The sequence below is a fragment of the Mytilus galloprovincialis genome, chromosome 2 (genome assembly GCF_965363235.1).
Source record: "Mytilus galloprovincialis chromosome 2, xbMytGall1.hap1.1, whole genome shotgun sequence".
In the NCBI taxonomy this organism is placed as follows: Eukaryota; Metazoa; Mollusca; class Bivalvia; order Mytilida; family Mytilidae; genus Mytilus; species Mytilus galloprovincialis.
Window position 1 is genome coordinate 62,360,602 of NC_134839.1, and position 22,094 is coordinate 62,382,695.

Sequence of the window (22,094 nt, forward strand, 5' to 3'; positions counted from 1 at the left end):
TTTAAAGCTATATATTTTAGAAGGTGGAAAACCTGGATGTTTCAAATTGATATATAGATGCCTTATGTTACAAAGTTTCTGTCTGTCACATGTTCATTGTCCTTGACCTCATTTTCATGGTTCAGTGACTACTTAAAAAAAAAAATCAGATTTTTTGTAATGTTAATTTCTCTCATATTATGAGTAATAGGATAACTATTTCGTATGTGCATACCTTGCAAGGTCCTCATGCACGTCAGACAGTTGTCACTTGACCTCAACCTCATTTCATGGATCAGTGAACAAGGTTAAGTTTTGGTGGTGAAGTCCATATCTCAGATATCATAAGCAACATGTCTTGTATATTTGGTGTATGGAAGGATTTTAAGGCGGACATGTCCAACTGGCAGGTGTCATCTGACCTTGATCTCATTTTCATGTTTCAGAGGTTATAGTTGAAGTTTTTTGTTTTGGTCTGTTTTTCTTATACTGTATGCAATAGGTCTACTATATTTGGTGTATGGAAGGATTGTAAGGTGTACATGTGCAATTAGCAGGTGTCATCTGACCTCATTTTTTATGATGTACGTCAGTCTCCCAGGTTTTATTCAACCTTGACCTAATTTTCAGGGTTCATTGCTCATTCCTCAATTTTTATACGACCGCAAATTTTGAAAAAATTTTCGTCGTATATTGCTATCACGTTGGCGTCTGCGTCGTCGTCGTCGTCGTCGTCGTCGTCGTCGTCGTCGTCCGGCGTCCGAATACTTTTAGTTTTCGCACTCTAACTTTAGTAAAAGTGAATGGAAATCTATGAAATTTTAACACAAGGTTTATGACCACAAAAGGAAGGTTGGTATTGATTTTGGGAGTTTTGGTCCCAACATTTTAGGAATTAGGGGCCAAAAAGGGCCCAAATAAGCATTTTCTTGGTTTTCGCACTATAACTTTAGTTTAAGTTAATAGAAATCTATGAAATTTTGACACAAGGTTTATGACCACAAAAGAACGGTTGGGATTGATTTTGGGAGTTTTGGTCTCAACAGTTTAGGAATTAGGGGCCAAAAAAGGGCCCAAATAAGCATTATTCTTGGTTTTCACACAATAACATTAGTTTAAGTAAATAGAAATCAATGAAATTTAAACACAATGTTAATGACTACAAAAGGAAGGTTGGTATTGATTTTGGGAGTTTAGGTCCCAACAGTTTAGGAATTAGGGGCCAAAAAGGGACCCAAATAAGCATTTTTCTTGGTTTTCGCACCATAACGTTAGTATAAGTAAATAAAATTCTATGAAATTTAAACACAAGGTTTATGACCATAAAAGAAAGGTTGGGTTTGATTTTGGGAGTTTTGGTCCCAACATAATAAGGGGCCCAAAGGGTCCAAAATTAAACTTTTGTTTGATTTCATCAAAATTGAATAATTGGGGTTCTTTGATATGCTGAATCTAACTGTCATGACTGTGTATGTAGATTCTTAACTTTTGGTCCCGTTTTCAAATTGGTCTACATTAAGGTCCAAAGGGTCCAAAATTAAACTTAGTTTGATTTTGACAAAAAATGAATCAGTTAGGGTCTTTGATATGCTGAATCTAAAAATGTACTTAGATTCTTGATTATTGGCCCAGTTTTCAAGTTGGTCCAAATCGGGGTCCAAAATTAAACTTTGTTTGATTTCATCAAAAATTGAATAAATGGGGTTCTTTGATATTCCAAATCTAACTGTGTATGTAGATTCTTCATTTTTGGTCCTGTTTTCAAATTGGTCTACACTAAAGTCCAAAGGGTCCAAAATTAAACTTAGTCTGATTTTAACAAAAATTGAAATCTTGAAGTTCTTTGATATGCTGAATCCAAAAATGTACTTAGATTTTTTATTATGGGCCCAGTTTTCAAGTTGGTCCAAATCAGGATCTAAAATTATTATATTAAGTATTGTGTAATAGCAAGTCTTTTCAATTGCACAGTATTGCGCAATGGCAAGAAATATCTAATTGCACAATATTGTGAAATATCAAATTTTTTTTTAATTAGAGTTATCTTTCTTTGTCCAGAATAGTAAGCAAGAAATATCTAATTGCAAAATATTGTGCAATAGCAAGATTTTTTTTTAATTGGAGTTATCTTTCTTTGTCCAGAATCAACTTAAATCTTTGTTATATACAATATACAATGTATATTCACTTTTTACTACCAACTGATAAATTAAAATAATCTTTACCATTCAGTGATAACAAGCAGTTTTTTTACATCTTAATATTTTATGATGTATTTAAATGAGTAGTTATTGTTGCAAACTCCATTAGAAATTTTAATTGAGATTAGTTTTGGAATAAGGGAAAGGGGGATGTGATTAAAAAAATTGGGTTCAATTTTTCTCATTTGAAATTTCATAAATAAAAAAGAAAATTTCTTCAAACATTTTTTTGAGAGGATTAATATTCAACAGCATAGTGAATTGCTCAAAGGCAAACATTTTTTTTTTAAGTTCATTAGACCACATTCATTCTGTGTCAGAAACCTATGCTGTGTCAACTATTTAATCACAATCCAAATTTAGAGCTGAATCCAGCTTGAATGTTGTGTCCATACTTGCCCTAACCGTTCAGGGTTCAACCTCTGCGGTCGTATAAAGCTACGCCCTGCGGAGCATCTGGTTGTTCTTTGTTCTGTTTTTCTTATACTATATGCAATAGGTCAACTTTATTTAATGTATTGAATGATTTTCATGTGTACATGTATTTCCAATTTGGTTTATATGATCTTGACCTCATTTTCTTGGATCATGTTAAGTTTTAAGTGATAGTAGTAAAGCTTTATATTAAGGACTATCAACATAATATCAATAGTAAGTTAAGATGGTGAGACATTTCAGCGTGTGCATTCTTGTTTACTTTTGTCTGCATTGAAGCATTCATCATTCGTTTGATTCTCGTGTTATCAGATGTTGGTTTTTAACTGATATATTGTCAACTGTAGTATGAGAATGACATAAGAGAATAACAATTAAGTGAATCCTACATTGTTGTAGTGTATAGTATATTTAATACCATTCCCTATCCCAGATACTAAAAGCATTACTTGAACTAAATTTGGTGTAAGGTGTTATAAAGTTCACCACACCTTATTACAGTATCATCTGTTACAGTAATTATAATTGATCAGCAACTCTCACATGTCTGCACATTCTTAAAGAAACACGTAATTAAATTGTACTTGTTAATAAATTAGTTATAGAAACTGGATTGTATTATTACATAGAAAATATATTACATAAGGAATGATTGGAAGGTAGATATGTCTGTCTGGCAGGTTTCATTTGTCCTTTACCTCATTTTCATGTTTAATGTTAAGATTTTTATGGTAATGTCTGTTTCTCAGATACTGTAAAAATTATGTGTACTGAATGATTGTATGGTGCACATGCCTGTCCAATTGGGTTCATCAGACCTTTTCCTCATTCCCATCAATCATTGTTTAGATTAATGTTATGTATCATTTGTTGTATAACCTTTTTCTTGTAGACTTTCAACATAATTTTAATCATGTAATAATTTGGCAAGACTTTTCAGTGTATGCACTTTTGTTAAAATACCTATTTGTTTATACAAATAAACTTTGTCACAAAAATTGAACTTCATAAAAAAAATTCTGTCAACAACAAGGAATGTACTAGGATCTGTCTTCAAGTGTATCTTAATGTTTGGTGTGTATCGATGATTGATGATGTGTTACCATTACCATGTGTGTAAACAACTTCTTTAATAAAGCCGACTATTCACCGTTGACATAACATCTAAGTCTAAAGAGTTGGTTTTTTTTTATTGGTGGAAACTTGTTCATGGATACATTGCTATTGTGACAACACCACATCTATATTTTTTCAATATAAAAAAGAAAATATGGTATGATTGCCAAGGAGACAACTCTTCACAAGAGACCAAATGACACAGAAATTAACAGCTATAGATCACTGTACCACCTTTAACAATGAGCAAAGCCCATACAGCAGTCAGCTATAAAAGGCCCCAAATATGCAAACATAAAACAATTTAAACTAGAAAACTAACAGACATGCTATCTATGTATTGAATTCTTCAGTGATATGATTCATTACTGAAGGGTCTGTTCATATATGTTAACGTCTGACTTGTTTAGCCTTACGATTAGCTGTGTTGGTTGTTGGACATGAGCCTGTATATTCAATAATGAATATAGATGACTTCTGAACAAAGTTTATGCAGACTGAGACAATAAGGCAGAAACAGAAAGGATTGGTGTTGATTGTTATGTACAAGTGTTGTAGAACATGATCATATGATTTGGTGGTATTACATTTTAACATATTGCATGTATTCTCATCCAGTTGCATTATTCACATGAATAAAAACCTCGCAATAAGTTCTGATTTACATTAGTCATACCCAATTTCTAAAATCCCACCATACCAAATTAATTTATTGTAAGTGAGTTAATGTCCATGATCTTGATATGGATGACAATAGACACATTGACATCAAGGATTCTTAAATTGAAATGATTAAAAAACATACAATAAAATGAAACGATTGATCGGTGTTTAACTTTCAACACTATTGTGCAATTTCGTGGCTATCAGGCAGCGGGAGAGAACTACAGACCTTCAATAGGAAAACTGACAATTTATTCAATTAAGATTAAGTCAAGTGCACCTGCCCTGTGCGGAATTCAAACTCACAATCTCAGTGAAACAGTAGTTGGAATACTTAGACTAATCAGCCTTCTAAAATAAAATGAAAATAAAAAATAAGGTTATCACTAAAGCATATATATATATATTATGTATTTTTTATCAAACAATAACAACAAATTTACAAATATGGAATGCAGAATGTATAACAATGTAATTAAAATACACAAAAGTTGTACATACAGTTGTTTTGGATATATAATAGAGGCCAGCTCTGATTAATGTAAACAGTTTATAGTTGATGTAGGAAGCAAAGCATTAATTCAAATACTTTATTATGATAAGTTATTTAGACTTTTTTATTTATTTTGTGTAAACAGTTATAGTATATATGCTGAAACATGTACATGGCTAAAAATGAATGTTCACAGATGCCACTATACATTTAATAGAAGAACAATCTCATTCAAATTGTTCTTGATATTTCAAAATCAAAATTTCAAAATACTGCATTCATATATGAACAAATTGTTCGGCTTCAGGATATAATGTATTTCATATCTACTTCTTGTAAAAAATAAACAAATTTATACTGTTTAATAGAGATTTGTATGTAGCTGCTATTATTATTAATATGTAGATCACACATCTTTAAAGAAGAAAGCTAATTACTAGGCAAAATAATAACAATTGCAACAGATACATGGCAAAAAATAAACCCATTTCCATTCAAAGTAATAAATAACTATGGAAACAAATACAATGAGAAACACCAGTTGATCAAGACAAGATATATATATATTAACAAATAAATAAGCACTAGAACACATCCGTGAAATCGCGGGCATTCAGAGAGTGGATGAAAGTATGTAAAGTGTTGTATTGTCAATGTAAATTTGTTCTGCCTTACAGAAGTTCTTATGGAAACAATTGTTTTTTCTACCCCTCCTCCTTTTTTTTCAAAATTCCCATTTTTTTGTTTTCTATTAATTTCAATATGAACATCATACATTTAGTATGTTATGAACATTCATTGCTCTAAATAAAGTGTGTTTGATTTTAACTATCAATCTCAGTTTACTAACCAATCCATGGAGGTCACTGATAAGTTATATAGGCCCTCTCGACTTAATATACTTAGGGACCCCATGAATTTTTGTAAAAGATTTTATGACTGGATAATTTCAGAAAACCCAAACTGAATAAATATAAGAATGGATGACAAATGCAAATAAGCATGGTATCTATAGGACACAGAGGCATAATGTTCAATTTATTGAGGAAGGAAGAGAAGCGACACACAAAATGAGATCTTCTCGTTTAATAGTATAGATATCTAGAAGAGCAGTTTTAGAGACAATCATTCTCAGTTACAAAAAATGGAGAAAAACTTAACTAAATAATGTGTCATACATGAAAAAATGTTAAACATTTGGAGCAATGTCATTCTAAAAAAATGCTAAATGACATCACAACAAAGAGACAAAAGTTGATAGGATTGTAAACATAATAATTCAAAAGAAACAACATTTAAAGATGATTTCCTTCATTTTTAGTTATCATAACCCTATTAATTGTTTTTTTTTGGCTATTAAATTTTAGCAAGTTCTATCAAATATCTTCTTAATTGCACAATTCACTATAAGCAATCTTTTTAATATTCATGATATTTTTAGTTGAAACAGATCATTAAATTGACCGAATGATGACCTAAATATTGGTTTTATCTACTTCATTTGAACTCTGGTGGAAAGTTGTCACATTGGCAATCCACCACATCTCCTTATTTTAATACTTATACAAAGTATACGTGTTGATGGTTGATTCCTTTAAATGGTCAGTTTATAAAAAAAATAAAACCCTGAGTTGTAAAATGACATTTATATGAATATGATACCAGTCCATTTACATACATTATTTGTTTCACCACATTTTATATTTGAATAAAAATATGGACATATTTATGTAGTGATGGGGGAAACACACTATTATATAATTATTATCAAGTAAGATGAGAAAAAATAGGTTATATACATGTTTTAAAAATATTTTTGTTGTAACCTGTACAAATATAATTAAAATATATAAAAATATAACAATTAAATTGATATAACATTTAAAGTACATCTGCACTTTGTATGCATTCAAATGCAACATCATTTGTAACATTCATTTAGATTCGATAACATCACAAAAATACCAGTAAACTTAATTTGTGACAATAAAATCACCAATTGATGCAGTCGGAGCTTAAAATACAATACTGTTATATTTTGTTGTTTCATGGAATCGTTATATCAATTGGGAATATTTTTGTTGTTAAATTCATGGAAAAGTTATATCAATTCAGAATGTTTTTGTTTTTTCGTGCAAAGAAACATCAACTTGGAATGTGTTTTTTGTTTCATGGAAAAATTCATGAACTGAGAATGTTTTTGTTGTTTCATGGAATGGTTTAGATAATCATTTTCTCATGAAAGAGAAGACATACAAATTTCAATTATAAAACATTTTGACACAGAAACAAATAGAAAAGTGATTATAAACACATTTGTAAACATTTAGAACATTCACACAATATCACAGAAATTCACATTATAACAAAAGGTATCTCCCCTATATATAAGCTACACTAAATATAAAAAAAAAATTGATAGCAAACATAGAACTGAAACTTTTGTTTTCTTTTTCTTATCAAATATTTAAAAAGCCATGTCAAATATTGACATTACACAAATTCAAATTATCATTTCAGGCATGGATTATCATATGTATCCACGAGTCAGAAAAAAATATATAATTTCCTACCCATTTTAAACCCTGTATAAATTGTATCTAGATTTTAAGACTAGAGTTAGCAATAATACTATTTGTTCAATAAAAGACATTGTTCAGTAAAATTTTGACTGTAGATCTCTATATGAACTTCATATAAACACCCCTTTTCCTAGATTGTGATGGTCCCTTTTAAATCAGTCATATATAGAAGTTCAACATATTATTGGGGGCTATACATTGTTTTTATAATTGAGATCTTTATAAGTTTTAATAGGCTATTATATCAGATAATTATTCTTTTGCCTCTGGAATTTCAATTTCGTCTACAAAGAGTTTATGTTGAACACCATCTTTACGTTTTCCTGTTGTATAGCCCTTTATGACAGCTGAATGAGCACCTATTTCAAAATGAGTCTCTGCTCCCTCATCTGTAAACTCTCCCTGTAAAAACAAAACAAAACATTCTGATCATTTTTAACTTTTAATAAATGTGTCTCATCTTCATTTAGCATCTTCTAATTAAATATAACCAAAAATAAAAAAAAATAAAAAAAAAAACGATTATCAGACACATCTCAGTAAGGAGTAAAACAATTTTGTATTGCTCCTCTTGGAAATAAATAAGTGCTACTTCATTTCTGACAACCAAAAGCCCAATCATTTTTTTCTAAACAATGTTTCTTGTATTCAAGAATAACAAGATAGCAAACATTGTTGTGTTCAGCATACCCCATTCATAATTCAAACTATTAGAAAACAGGAAGTGGGTGTCTGACAGACATGAAAAGTGCTCAGATGTTAAACCTAATTACTGTCAAGCACTGTGAATCTTTATATAAGCTATAGAAAAATTATAAATTGCTTCGCCAAATGCAGTTGGATACGACCGCAGAGGCTCACCTTTTTTTCATAATATGGTTAAATGGATTTTGATTCTGAAACACTCAATGTGGTTAATAATTCCTATATTATTTCCATCATAATCAGAAACAAGCTACATGTATAAGGTATTTCAAATATATAGTATTGCCTTTATAAAAACCTTCTAGACTATTTATAAGTACAATGTATGTACCTGTAGTAGAAAAAAATATGGCGGAGCCTAAAAGAATTCTACTGGGCCTTGGAAAAAACTTTTGGGATATAGGTTGGCCTCTTAATTTGTTTTCTTCCTTCAATTACTTATTTTTTCCTATTCTTTACATTTTAATTCAAAGACATTTTCTCTATTCTGTAGCATATACAGACCATAAGCTAATATATATTCTTCTACATATGAAATACTGACAAAAGAAAATAAAGTACACATGTTGTTTGTTGTTTGTATATAAACCCTATGCAATAACTTACTTGGTATTGCATGTTAAATGATGTAAAGTGCAGGCTGAGTGCATAAAAAATCATAGTTTAAATTTTTGTAAAGAAATAAAGACTAGCTGGTTCTAAAGTTTGCTCCAAGTTTTCAAAACTGGTGACAAAATATAGTAACCGGCGATTTTTCTGGCTCCAACTTTTTGGGAGCCAGAGCAGCCCCTGTACAGGTTTGAATTTGGATTGTAATTAAATGTTTGACACATAATAGGTTTTGGACACAGAACAACTGTAGTCAAAGAACTTAGAATTGGTAATAGGCTCAATTTTTTGCTTTTGTTTAATACATTATGCTGTTGCCCATAATTCCTAAACTGTTAGGACTATAACTCCCAAAATCAATCCCAACCTTCCTTTTGTGGTAATAAACCCTTGTGTTAAAATTTAATTGATTTCTATTGACTTATACTAAAGTTATTATCCAGAAACCATCCATCTTTGGACAACCCTGACGCTGAAGACATGATACCATTTTTTATTTTTTGCGGTTGTATAAAAACTTCCTAGATAAAAGAAGAAATATAGGGTCAAATACAACTACAAATTTATCAACATTTATCAATGTCTTATGCTTTAAGCAAATATGTATATTTCATATTTTAAATTGAATTATATGTTTAAAAGCATTCAATGATTACATTATCATTTACCAAAAGTTATGTCTTTAATTAAAGCAAATATTTAAACTTACAAAAGTGTCTACTTTATCACCATTCACATAAACATATAGGGTATTTTTCTCTGAAAAATATAATTCATACAAATAATAAAATCATGTTCATTATCAGAAACAAGTACAATGCATACTATTTTTCCCAACTTAAATACTGTGGATTCATTTATTTTCGTGGGTATCAATTTTCGTGGATAGAGAAAAAAAGACGTTTCGTGGTATACGTAAATTTGTGGATCGCTGATTACAAAAAAAAAAATTCAGATACGTAATTCGTGGATTTCTTTTTGATTTAGGAGATCATACTAACCTCCTTGGTTTGGTCAATAATGAAACAAACAAAAAAGAAGGAATTCATTGAAAAAGTTTTGAATTGTCAAAATCCTCGCTTGGTCATTCTAGGTTAAAGTGTTCATTGATAACTGCTATTACAATAATGGACAGAGACAACTAATTATTTGTTTGTTTTACAATTTATAAATTCTTGTCGGAATTCTATAAGGCATTCAAAACTTTATGATTGAAAGCTCATTTCCCTAATCACGATATAATAAACAGTCATATAAGTATAAGGTGTGAAAATAAATGTTCCTGTCATAAACAATATTACCTACGTGCAATATCCCCGTACTTAATCCTATTGATTTTAAATCACTAGTAACCAAACTATGACACGGTAATTAACAACTTGCAGTTATTTTCCATGAACAGTGTTAATCAATTTTAGAAAGTAAATTATCACTGATATTCGATATATTTATTATTGATTTAATTAAAATATTTGTATCTTCTTTCAATAAAAAAACACGTGTTATGTTACAATGTTTATCGCTAGTCAACACTATACTAGAACTGCATAACATAACCGGAAATAAACATCCGACTCCATACACATTTCTCGGGATTATTCTTCGTTGAATTCTTAAATTCGTGGTTCGCTGTGACCCACGAAACGCACGAAAATTGGTATACCACGAATAAAAATGAATCCACAGTAGACACTTTAAAAGAAATGGTTACTCTTTTTTTTTTATTTGTTATTCATTTATCACTGAATTTTCTGCTGATTCATGAAGATATAATGATAAATCAGTTTTGTACTTGTCAAGAAAAATCAAAGTATTTGAATTAAGAAAAAACAGCAAGTACTATTTCTTTTAACTATAAAATAAATGGAAAGTTTGTCTGTGGGACACAAATAATGTCCCAGCTTGCATATAACGTTATATAAGGACATAACAAGACAGTGATATTGTTTGCCACAAATTACAGCCGAAATTCGGCTTTTTCCCCTAGAGAAAATTCCTCCCAAAAAGTTTTACATTTTCCCCAATCAGTGATGGTATTGGTAGTAATGTTCATGGTAATATTTTGATATTAAAAAGCACTTTTGAGATCCGGTTTTCTGATCAGAATCATCATGGTGTTTGTAACACATGTGGGTTTCAATGCATTAAGTACCATCATGTCTTCTGTTTCTTTCCCCTCTCCGAAAAGTACCTTTCAGGTTTAAAATGTCTGACAACCGAAATATACATGAAAAAACAGTACAAAAAAGACAGCAAAGGTCAGCAAAAAATCGAAGATGTGTTTAGAATAAAATATACAAATTTCCCAATTTCATTAAAAAAATATGCATTTTTCCCAATAAAAAACGGTAGAGGTAGTTTTGAACAAAGACAACAATATCACTGCAAGAGAACGGTACAAGTGACGCCACCCAAATTCCAACTTGATACTTGTATGTGTTTTATAGAAATAAGCATAGTGAATAAGTCTTATAATGTTTTTTGCTGCGTTGAAGACCCATTGCTGAACTTCTGTTGTTATCTGCTCTTTGGTCGGGTTGTTGTCTCCTTGACATATTCCCCATTTCCATCCTCAATTTTATTGGTTGTGGTTAACTTAAGTTAGAGAACAAAATCGACAGATTTAGAATTTTTTACATTTATAAAGAGGCATAACTTAATGGTAAAAGTAACATCCCCCACATTCATACTTGATCTGTGTTTTGTGGTGATAAGCGTGGTGATAAGCATTGTGTATAAGTTTCATAACATTCGTATGAGGCAAACTAAAGTTAAACAAGAATGGGTCCCCAGTACATGGATGCCCCATCTGGACTATCATTTTCTATGTTCAATGGGCAGTGAAAATGGGGGAAAATTTCTAATTTGGCATTAAAATTAGAAAGATCATCATAAGGAACATGTGTTCTAAGTTTCAAGTTGATTGGACTTGAACTTCATCAAAAACTACCTTGACCAAAAACTTTAACCTGAAGCAGGACAGACAAACGAATAGATGAACAGACCAGAAAACATAATGCCCATAAATGGGGCAAAATAATGGAAATGGAAAATTCAGCAATTTTTATGTTTACATTTTAGACTTAAACAAAAATTACAAAATTGTCATTTGAGCACTTAACACACAATGCATAAAAATTGAGAATAATATTTTGATTATCAAATTTGTAAACATTGATAACAATAGAAAAAAACATTAAATTCTGTAAAAAATGTTGTTTATCAGGACAAACCTAAGCAAACTCTAAAATTATGACCAGCAATCTTTAAACACCAGGCTCTCTGTATCTTTGATTGATTTTCTTTAAACTTCTTCAGTGGCTTTCCATTCACTTCTAACAGATATTCATAGGCAAATCCACTAACAGCGTCTATACTTATTACACATTTGGCATTTCCTACTTGAAAGTGTTCTTTTCCAACAAGTTTGAACATCCAGTCTTCTCTATAAATTTCCTGAAAATAAACAATATACATATGATTAATTATGAATTACAAGCTCCTGACTTGAGACACTGGCATACAAAGAATGTGGCTTGGTTAAACATATTAATGAGTGCTCAATCCTTCACATAATCTGAGACATTGGTGTTACAGCACAACAGAAGAACAAACAATAAAAAAATAATCTGTAAAGGACTTGACCATCAGATTGGCAGAAGAGCACATACCAAACCTTAAAGTAATATGAAACAAGTGATAATTGTTAAAAGTCGATGCATTTACATTATTTTATCATATATGAAGTTCAATATTTATATCTTTGTGTAAAGTTTCATAAGGCCTTAGGGAAAATTTGTATTAACAAGTAATTAAGGGGGCTCCTGGGTATAATTTTTTTTTTTTTCTAATATAGGATTTCCCTATATTTTTTTATAAATTAACTTTATCATATACTTAAAAGAAAAATGAAATAAAAAAATGGGGTCACCGTTCATTTAAGCTCACAATCTGCCTTTGGAAGAAGCATACATTTGTGTTAATGTCCTTTTTTCTGTTGAACTAATAGAAGAAAAAGAGGTAATATCAAAATAAAAAAATAACCTAATTACAGAAATCGCTTAAATTTTACAACTATTTAGTTTATGTACAGCTTATTTGATAACAATAATAAAAAATATAGGTCACCGATGAGTTAAAAAAGATATTTCAAATTTAATGCCAAAAAATGGCATTTTTTCACCAAAGGGAGATAATTTGCAGCTTTTTCAATGATATGAACATTTTAAAAGTTATCTGGGGCCAAACCGAATCAATTTTTTAGGTTGATTTTTGTACCATATCAAAAAGTAATAACTAATAGTGTGGTATATAAAATTTTTGATAAAAAAATAAAAAAAAGTTTAATTTTTTGCTGAAATTTTTGTACCCACGAGCCACCTTAATTGTTACATGATAAATAAAACAATTCATCAAGTCAATTTTCTCCCTTTCAAAATATTGCACCAGAATTATTTTGCCTCAACAAGTTGCTTCACTCATTGTGCTCATTCTTTCTGTTTCAAGTACCCAGTATTGATTAGTTAGATATTATTTTCTCAAAGTTATTTATATTCTTTTTCCTTTTTTTCCCCCTTCTTTTGTGAGATTACCTTTCCATCAACTGTGATGACCCTTTTCCCTGATGTAGTTCCATGTTCAAACTCTACTTTATGTACTCCATCTGGCAAAGGAACATCCCATGCTGCTACAAGGTCACCTGATGCTGCCATTGTTATTGTCGTCTGCTATGTCTATTTCTAGAGGAATTTACCTTTAAATAAAAAATAAAGCAAAGTTTTATTATACATTTTTCAGAATTCAAAATTTGAGAGAATTTTTTCAATCAAGAAAGATTATATGAATCATTATATCTATAATATACTTGACCTTACATGTATTTGTAATTTTCCATATAAAAACAGTTTTTGGCAATTACAAAATAAAGATATACGATGTACAAATGTATATGAGCAAATGTCCTATCCTAAAAAATAGTTTCCCCGTGTTATCATCTTTGTCATGTTATATTCGTTCAAGACATGATCATCTTGTAGCAAAATATCTTTTTCTCTTACATTTATGCATTAAATATAAAAGATTTTAATTCAAAAAGTATCAAGGTGTTAATTAACACAAATACATTAAAGTTGTTTGTACAACCATATATTTGTTTTATCATGCTGACACATTATAATTCTCACTTTTGTTAAAGAATGGCTTTGCATAAACATGATAAAATAATCACTTAAGATATATATATAAATTCTACAGAATATAATATACTTACTTAATATGGTACTATATGTTGACAATAAAGTTCAAGAATCGAATACAAACAGTGAAACATGTGAGTAAATACGGAAACTGACAGAATTTATTAAATAGTGTGAATAATCTTACTGGTAAATACCGGGTACTTTTCAAAATAATAAATTGTAGTTGTGAAAACACCTGTTCTCATGTTTAGATTTGTTATTATCACTCATCTAATAACACCTAGTTTTCAGTCTCTCACAATAGAATCCAGAAGTCTGAAAGGCGTCCAACACTCTTAGCAATAATTTTTCATGTCTATAATGATAGAAATTGTCAAAGACCATTGATCATGTTGAAAATAATATAATCCAGCCAGAATTGAGTCAACTGATGCTTAAACAAATATCTTTCACAAGTAGAAAAAAATATGCATGAAGTCATTGCAAAAACAGATAAATCATACATGTACATGTCAACTAAAACTGACTTAACGCAAAAAGTTTTTTAACAGTTGCCCAAACAGAAGTCAGTACTTCTACACACACTCAGCCATAATTTTACAGAATTTGTTCTTACCTTAAGGTATAATCAACCTAATCTTATGCAAATTTTAGTTTTGTGAAAGTCCCATATATATTTATAAACAAGAGGCTTCTATCAAATTTATAACTTATGTATTGCTGATCATTTATAATGTTTACAGTTTCTATCTTTTACATGTATATATATAGGTTTGGAAATTCTAGACAAAAAACATAATAAAAGTCAAAATTCTCCACTAAGGTGTCAACGAATGGTTTTGTTCAGATCATGATTCATCAATTTTGTAAATTATGTTTTGTTGATCATTTACTAGTTTCCTGAGATAACGTAAAAGGCAAAAATTGTAATCATTTACAATTTCTACCAATTTATCATAGTTTTTGAGATAAGACTAAAGGCAAAAATCTAAAAGAAGTCAAAAATATTCCTCTACATGTACACAATCCTTAAGATGTAACGAGCAATTTGGTAAAATAAATTTGTCGTAATCTTTAACATATTTTATGTATTAGGGCAATAACCCCTGTAGGGAGTCAACCAATAGATTCAGCAATATTGGCATGTTTGTAAGTCTTGTATTGGTGATCAAGTTTATGAACCAGCTTATCAACAGTCACAACGGATGTCCCAATTCATTGTTAAAGGTCATCCAGTTATAATCATTAATGATCACAAAAATAAAATAAATCAAATAGAATCGGTCATTTCATCTAATTTATTGTACAATCACTCAACTTGCAACGTTTCCAGTTGTTTGATGATGAAATCATACTAGACAGAAAGACTTCAACCTAATGAACTTATTAAAAGCATTGTGTACTTTGTTAAATTCACTCAGACATATTTTGTCTTCACCTACAAGGTGTGGTCATGGATTGTATTCACTGCTACTGTGTACAATCCCCAAAAGAAGTAGAAGCACTCTCAAATGTAAGAAAGATATCAAACAGTTATAATTCTTTTTTAGCATTGAAATATATGTACCTACTCAAGATAAGTCTCTCTACTTCTGACTTTAAATTTACGAGTTCAATTAAGTTATAGACAAAGTGTAGAGGGTCATAATATGTGGTCGGGGAAGGGGATGGCCTAGTCATTTTTTTCTGTCGAATTTATATTATCAATGAATCGATGTGATATCAAAATCGCCATTTCACTGTGATGATTTTTTTTAATGTTTGACTAACTTGGATGGTCTGCTTCAAAAGATTCCAGCAACAAGTTGGCATTAGATAGATCATATTGCAGACAATTTGATGTAGATCTATGATAAAACAAGCATTATTATTATAAGCATTAAGGAAAGTCATGCATAAAAATGTTTTGCATTTGTATTCAGATGTTATCTCTTATAATTCTAATCCTGAAACACTCAAAAAAGTATCCAAGAAAAATATTTATATCTATTGGATGATGATCTATGCAAATCCACAATCTGATAAGGCCAATGCAGTTAAGGGATAGACTGTCCAGAGTCAATCAATAATTGCTTAAATTGGTGTAATTTTGATTATCATTAGGCGTTCGGAAGTCAGAATTGGAATGGCCATTTGAAAATTTGCATTTTTGTACAATACTTTAGAATAACAATGAAAAGATAGTACTTTAGAAATGGTTTTTTTTATTTAGAAGAGTAGAAACAAGAATGTGTCCATAGTACACGGATGCCCTACTCTCACTATCATTTTCTATTATCAATGGGCAGTGAAAATAGGGGAAAATTTCTAATTTGGTATTAAAATTAGAAAGATCATCATAAGGAACATGTTCTATAAGTTTCAAGTTGATTGGACTTGAACTTCATCAAAAACTACCTTGACCAAAAACTTTAACCTGAAGCAGGACAGACGAGCGGACGAACAGATAGACACACGAACGGATGAACAGACCAGAAAACATAATGCCCATTTCAAGTTGATTGGACTTCAGCTTCATCAAAAACTACATTGACCAAAAACTTTAACCTGAAGCGGGACAGACGGATGGACGCACAGATCAGAAAACATAATGCCCCTCTACTATCGTGTGTGGGGCATAAAAAAAATGAACCACAGCAACAGTTAGTATAGAAACCTAAGAAGTAGTAGCAGGAATTCTTCCATTGGATCTCAAAAGAAAAGAAACCAGTATAAGACAAAATGCAAAAATAAAATCATATAAAATCACTATCCCTATTAAACAAATTTTTGAAGATTGGAAAAATATAAATGAACCTGAAAAAATAATCTCACCAATTGGAAGAATTAATGGTATCACAGTCTGAAGACATCATGGACATGATGAGGTCAACAGAGATTGATTCTGATGGTATAGATATAAAAAAGAAGATGTGGTATGATTGCCAATGAGACAACTGTACACAAGATACCAAAAATGACACAGACATTAACAACTATAGGTCACTGTATGTCCTTCAACAATGAGCAAAGCCCATACTGCATAGTCAGCTATAAAAGGCCCTAATATGACAATGTAAAACAATTCAAACGAGAAAACTAACCGCCTAATAGTCTGAATTTGAATTCTGAGGGTTAGTAGCCTCAAAATCACCACCAGAGTATTGGAAAAATCTCAGAGTTCAAAGTCTAGATCAGAGGAACAAGCTTTTCAGGGAAAGACTATTATTTTGGAAAAATTACATCAACTAAAAAAAATACAACAATAGCTTTCACTGATGGCTCCTGCAGAGGAAACCCAGATCCATGCAGGGCTGGGGAAGCTATTTTAATACAAAGCAGCACAGAACATGTGGAGTTAACACAGCCAGTTTCTAATAGAGGATCTATTTTATTATGGGAATTAGTAGCTATCAAGCTGGTACGGCCAAAAAAAATATATGTCTGTTTCCTGTTTCCCGACCGACCCTGACTCAAAGCCCCCGACCCTAGATCTTTTTATTCAATTCCGGAAAAAAATCGTTTCAGGTCCGATCCAGATCCGTATTTTACTATACCCAAACAATCAAAATGGCTGCTCCCAGCACAAATGTGATACAATTAAGGTTTAAAAAATGTCGGCACTGGGAGGATTATTCAATTAAAGCTTCTTTAAAGAGATTAAATGATTTTAGGGTACAGGACCCTAACCAAACATGACATTTAACCATCTGCAAATCTGACAGGGAGTGCAAAAAAAAAAAAAAAAAAAAAAAAATCCCGACCTACCGACCCCGATTTTTTTGCCTTGGCAGCAGGAAACAGACATATATTTTTTCTTGGCCTAATAGATTTTCTTATAATTCCAAACCACAGAAAAAAACAAAGAATCCATAAAAATTTTCTCAGACAGCCTATCAGCAATTGGAATTCTAACTTTAAATTGGAAATCGGTTAATTACGGCAAAACTATTCATGATATTAAAATCGGTAATTTGGCACTTAAATCTGAAGGAATCATTGTTTCCATTGAATGGACCCCTGGACACGCTGAAATACAAGGAAATGAACTAGCAGACCAATTAGCTAAAAAAGCAACACAGGAGGCAGAAAAAAATAGAAAGCATTCAAATAGTCACAAAACAAGATATACAAAAAGGAGCAAAAGACAGTGTAATGTTAAAACGGCAACATCGATGGGAAAACAGTGATAAAGGAAGAAGATATTATTCCTTTCAACAAAATGTAAAAAATACACTTCCAAAAGACAAAACGTCAACTGAAATGTATCGGATATCAACTAGTTTAAGAACAGGATATTGTAATTTAAACTCGTACATGTGTATAGTTTAAACATATTTTATTGTCCAAAAAACATTGACAATAGGATTAGACACAAGTTTTGCAACTTAGAACGTCTTCTCCATTACATACAAATAATAAATAACCGAACAAAAATGAAATACATTATAATAACATCATAAACAATATTAATATGAAGACATGAAATTAACGAGAATTTAAACGACATGGCTCATCTATTTCTAAAAGTCGAGTTGACCATAAATTTTATGATAGACCTACCTGGTAGGTTGTATTATCTTGGAATAAATATTCCCTCAAAAGGTAAGTTTTTACTGTATTTTAAACAAATAAGTTAAATTGTTGTTGTCAACTGATGAATTATGTACTAAAATCAAATTGATGATCCATGTCTTGGGAAAAAATGAACAATTTCATTCGAAGTCAACAAAAAGTAGTAACATTGTTATTGGTATATATTTAACCATAATGTCTATAAACTATGAAAAGCGATTGGTCTCTTTAATATAATTCTGCACTTTTATAAAAATTAGCCTGTTTATGTTAATAGTAAACAAAGCATTGCCGTACATTAAATTTTCAAAGTTTTAACATGTGTATATCAATGATATGCCCAGCACTCAACGACAAATGCAGCTGTGGACAAAAAGAAACAGTTGACCTTTATCTACTGTTATCTACTGTATTGTGAACATTATGAGGAGGCTAGAGAGAAACTCTGCTCTGCACTTTACTTCATAACATCAAAACTAACACTTGAATCAGAACTTGTATTATTAGAAACAACAGAAAATGAAAATTACAAACATCACATAGATGATATTCAACATTTGTTAGGGGTCTTTATTAAAAATACTGGAAGGTTCACAAAATAAATAGTTAAGGTTTTATAAGGGTTAATTATTTATTGATTTATTTTTTAATTTTTTAAATTATTTATTTATTTATTTTTCTCTGCAGTGCCACATCATAAATATGTACTAATGAGTTTTATACAATAGTGACATAAAATTACCAGAGTGATCTAAATACAGAGAGATTATAGTGTCAAGTTAACACTCACTAAAGACTAAAGACATTTTGTACACTGGTAATAGTGTATTGATGTCAATGCAGAAATATTTCATGTAAAAAGTACATTAACAAAACCCTAACAAACTGACATGAAGACCGATTATAGACTACAGAGTATGGTAGGATATGCCGGCCCGAAAGGAGAACACTGCAACCACAGAACTGAAATATCACAAAAGTTAGCGATTGAGCATTATTTCTCAAAAATGCATTGGGTACTTTGTGTAATGGGGACGGAGTCCCCAATAACAGTAGAAAATTCAATAAAAAAAAAATACGGGAAAATTTCCCGAATTTTTCATTGTACTAATGAACTCAAAATCGTTCAATTTTTTTTTGTCGTGTTTTGAAATCCCGGACCTGTGCAGAAATGTACAATGTACTTCCTTTTCCGGTCTCGTTTGTATGAAACTTTGAGTAAAATATATATTTATCAGTCTAGTATAAAATAGGAAGGAACGAGCAATGCCAATTTCATTTTTAATAATTTCTTGATTACCTGATGATAGTGTTTCTTTGTTTACATTGCATATGACGTCATAATTTAAATAACGTCACAACTAAATCCCGAACAACAGAACCAAAATCGGAAACGTAACGGTATTTCCGTTTCTTTTTTTTAAAACAAATATTTAAGTTACAAAAAAATAATTCATACAGACTTCGTCCCCATTTACAGGTAATGCCTGCCTCATATTATTAATAATGTATAGATACAAATGTACACATGTATATGTTACAAAATTCAGAAACATTTGCTTATGACTGTGTGGACAACCTGCCAACAGGTAGGAGGATCTAAAAACTTTTGCAAAGGTTACCAGCTGGTTACATTTTGCATACAATTAAAATACTTTAACTGTTTAGCAGGTTTAAAAGTTCAAGTTACCTTAAAGCATATAAAGGTATAAAAACACAGATTTAAGCGAAGAAGAATGAAACGGTCTGCCTGGCAACACTTACACAAAATCCGGGCACTTGTTACTTCGTAGAGCCGCAGTGAATTTCGATCCAGTAATAAATATTTTCCCACTGTTTATACTTTTAAAATATGGCATAAAAAATTTACCTGTTAATTTTATTTTCGAAAATAATTTTTTTTATTGGAATTTTGTTCCTTAAATTATTGAGTTTTTGTAAACAAAACAGTGTCGCATATGTAAACAACAATGGCGGCTTTTGGAAACCGATATTTTGAAAAATTGGTATTTGATTGAAATTATTGTACAAATCAATTTTTATATAGCTATAAAATGCTGATTTTGAACATGTTTTATCTAAGAAAGATGGATATTGTAATATATTCTGAAAAGCTAACAAATAATCTGATGTCAGTGCCCGCTAAAATTTGAATTTCTTGGCCCACTTCAGGCACTTGCTTGGACATGTTTCCTATCCGTAACTTCGATAACACTTATTATACATCTATGAAATTATTTTAGAAAAAGGCTTCTTTATTAAGAAGTACCTGAACGTTGATCGACATTATGCCTCACAGAGTAAATATATCACATGAATCACATTTTTACATTCTAAAAAAACAACAGAATTTTAAATCTAATGTAGTTTAACAATGCTACTGTAGTATACTGTGCAATAAGTGGTCACTTACTAATGATAATACACTTTTTGTCATTTGTGTAGTCCTTCTGTTAGTCAATAAATAAAAGTTGTTTTGACTTTATTCGGTCATTCTTGCAGGTATTTGATATTGAAATGATTTTTAGTGCATTTTTTCATGATTAAAGGTGGCATTAATGCATGCACATACTGTATGTAAAAGTGACTGTTTTACATTCATTTTGAAATGTTTATCTATGCTATTATCATCACATGAATTGGGAAAACACATTCAAATTATGAATATGTTGATAAGGTCGGTCGCATGAAGCTCATACAACTTACAATACAGCTTTTAATTTATTTGTTGTTTTGAAATACTCAAGCTAGTTTCCATCATCATCAAGGTTTCAAGTTATGTCCTTCACCAAAAAAGTTTCAATTATATATGCATGCCTTTATGATGTCATTTACCTGAAAGTTCATCAAGGGTTTAGTGAATGTCATTATGCAGGATAAAGTACAAATAATGTTTGCTTTGTAGGTCCTTAATCACCCATTCGCTTAACATGAGATGGAAGTGATGATGCTCCAAAACCCATGAAATTCATTCAGAATGATGGTTTAACATGAGACGGAAGTGATGATGCTCCAAAACGCATGAAATTCATTCAGAATGATGTTCACTAAAACCAAAGTTTTTTAATGGAAATGCAAATAACTAACAAAATGATTGCAATCATCAACTAAGAAGACAATACTCCTAATATCATGTCCAACAATAAAACTATTAGCAGCTTTTATACTGTCTGACATTGACATTAGGTCATGCTGCTTTGGATTTGTCAGCCTAAAAATCAGATATCAGGTCAAAAGATCAGATAGATTAATTAGAAACCTCTTTTATTGTCAAAATTTAATCTTTATATATATTGTAAAGTTGAAAATTTATTTGGTATTTGTGTGTGTGATTAAAACTGTTATGCTTTATTATTTTCAGGGTGACGTTAATTATGAAAATGATGACATGAGGATTTCATCAAATTATCGGGTAAATTTGCCTCTGTATTAATTTTGATATATCTTAGAAAAAAATAATATGTATTTAATACTGCCAGGGTGTTTCTGGTACAAATGTACAAAAGCTCATTATTCATAATTGTAATCACCTGATCATAATGATTTTGGTTTTATAGAT

At 30.6% G+C, this 22,094-nt stretch overlaps 3 protein-coding genes across 7 annotated transcripts in view; 1 reads left to right on the forward strand and 2 right to left on the reverse strand.

The window, feature by feature from the left end:
* The window catches only part of LOC143064068 (KAT8 regulatory NSL complex subunit 2-like), a 486,386-nt gene that overhangs the window by 292,478 nt on the left and 171,814 nt on the right, over positions 1–22,094 (reverse strand). The gene's annotated exons all lie outside the window — the stretch shown is intronic.
* On the reverse strand, positions 4,791–20,418 carry LOC143064071 (fas apoptotic inhibitory molecule 1-like). 3 transcript variants are annotated; one of them, XM_076236595.1, is made up of 5 exons: positions 20,300–20,418; positions 13,376–13,536; positions 12,017–12,239; positions 9,493–9,542; positions 4,791–7,871 (listed from the first exon to the last, which is right to left on the reverse strand). In XM_076236595.1, the coding sequence occupies exons 2-5, from the start codon at positions 13,493–13,495 to the stop codon at positions 7,722–7,724; spliced, it is 543 nt and encodes a 180-aa protein (XP_076092710.1). In that variant the 5' UTR covers positions 13,496–13,536; positions 20,300–20,418; the 3' UTR covers positions 4,791–7,721. The 3 variants fall into 3 exon arrangements, with proteins under 3 accessions (XP_076092710.1, XP_076092709.1, XP_076092711.1); XM_076236594.1 differs by having other exon boundaries at positions 20,226–20,331; XM_076236596.1 differs by lacking the exon at positions 20,300–20,418 and adding an exon at positions 13,658–13,729.
* The window catches only part of LOC143064066 (centrosomal protein of 70 kDa-like), a 33,918-nt gene continuing 32,295 nt past the window's right edge, over positions 20,472–22,094 (forward strand). For 2 of the 3 annotated variants that reach the window (XM_076236582.1, XM_076236584.1), the window contains exons 1-2: positions 20,472–20,541; positions 21,897–21,947. In XM_076236582.1, the coding sequence (XP_076092697.1) occupies positions 20,506–20,541; positions 21,897–21,947 (87 nt within the window). In that variant the 5' untranslated portion in view covers positions 20,472–20,505. Of the gene's footprint in view, positions 20,542–20,702; positions 20,836–21,896; positions 21,948–22,094 lie in introns of those variants that run through there. The other variant, XM_076236583.1, reaches the window with a different exon arrangement.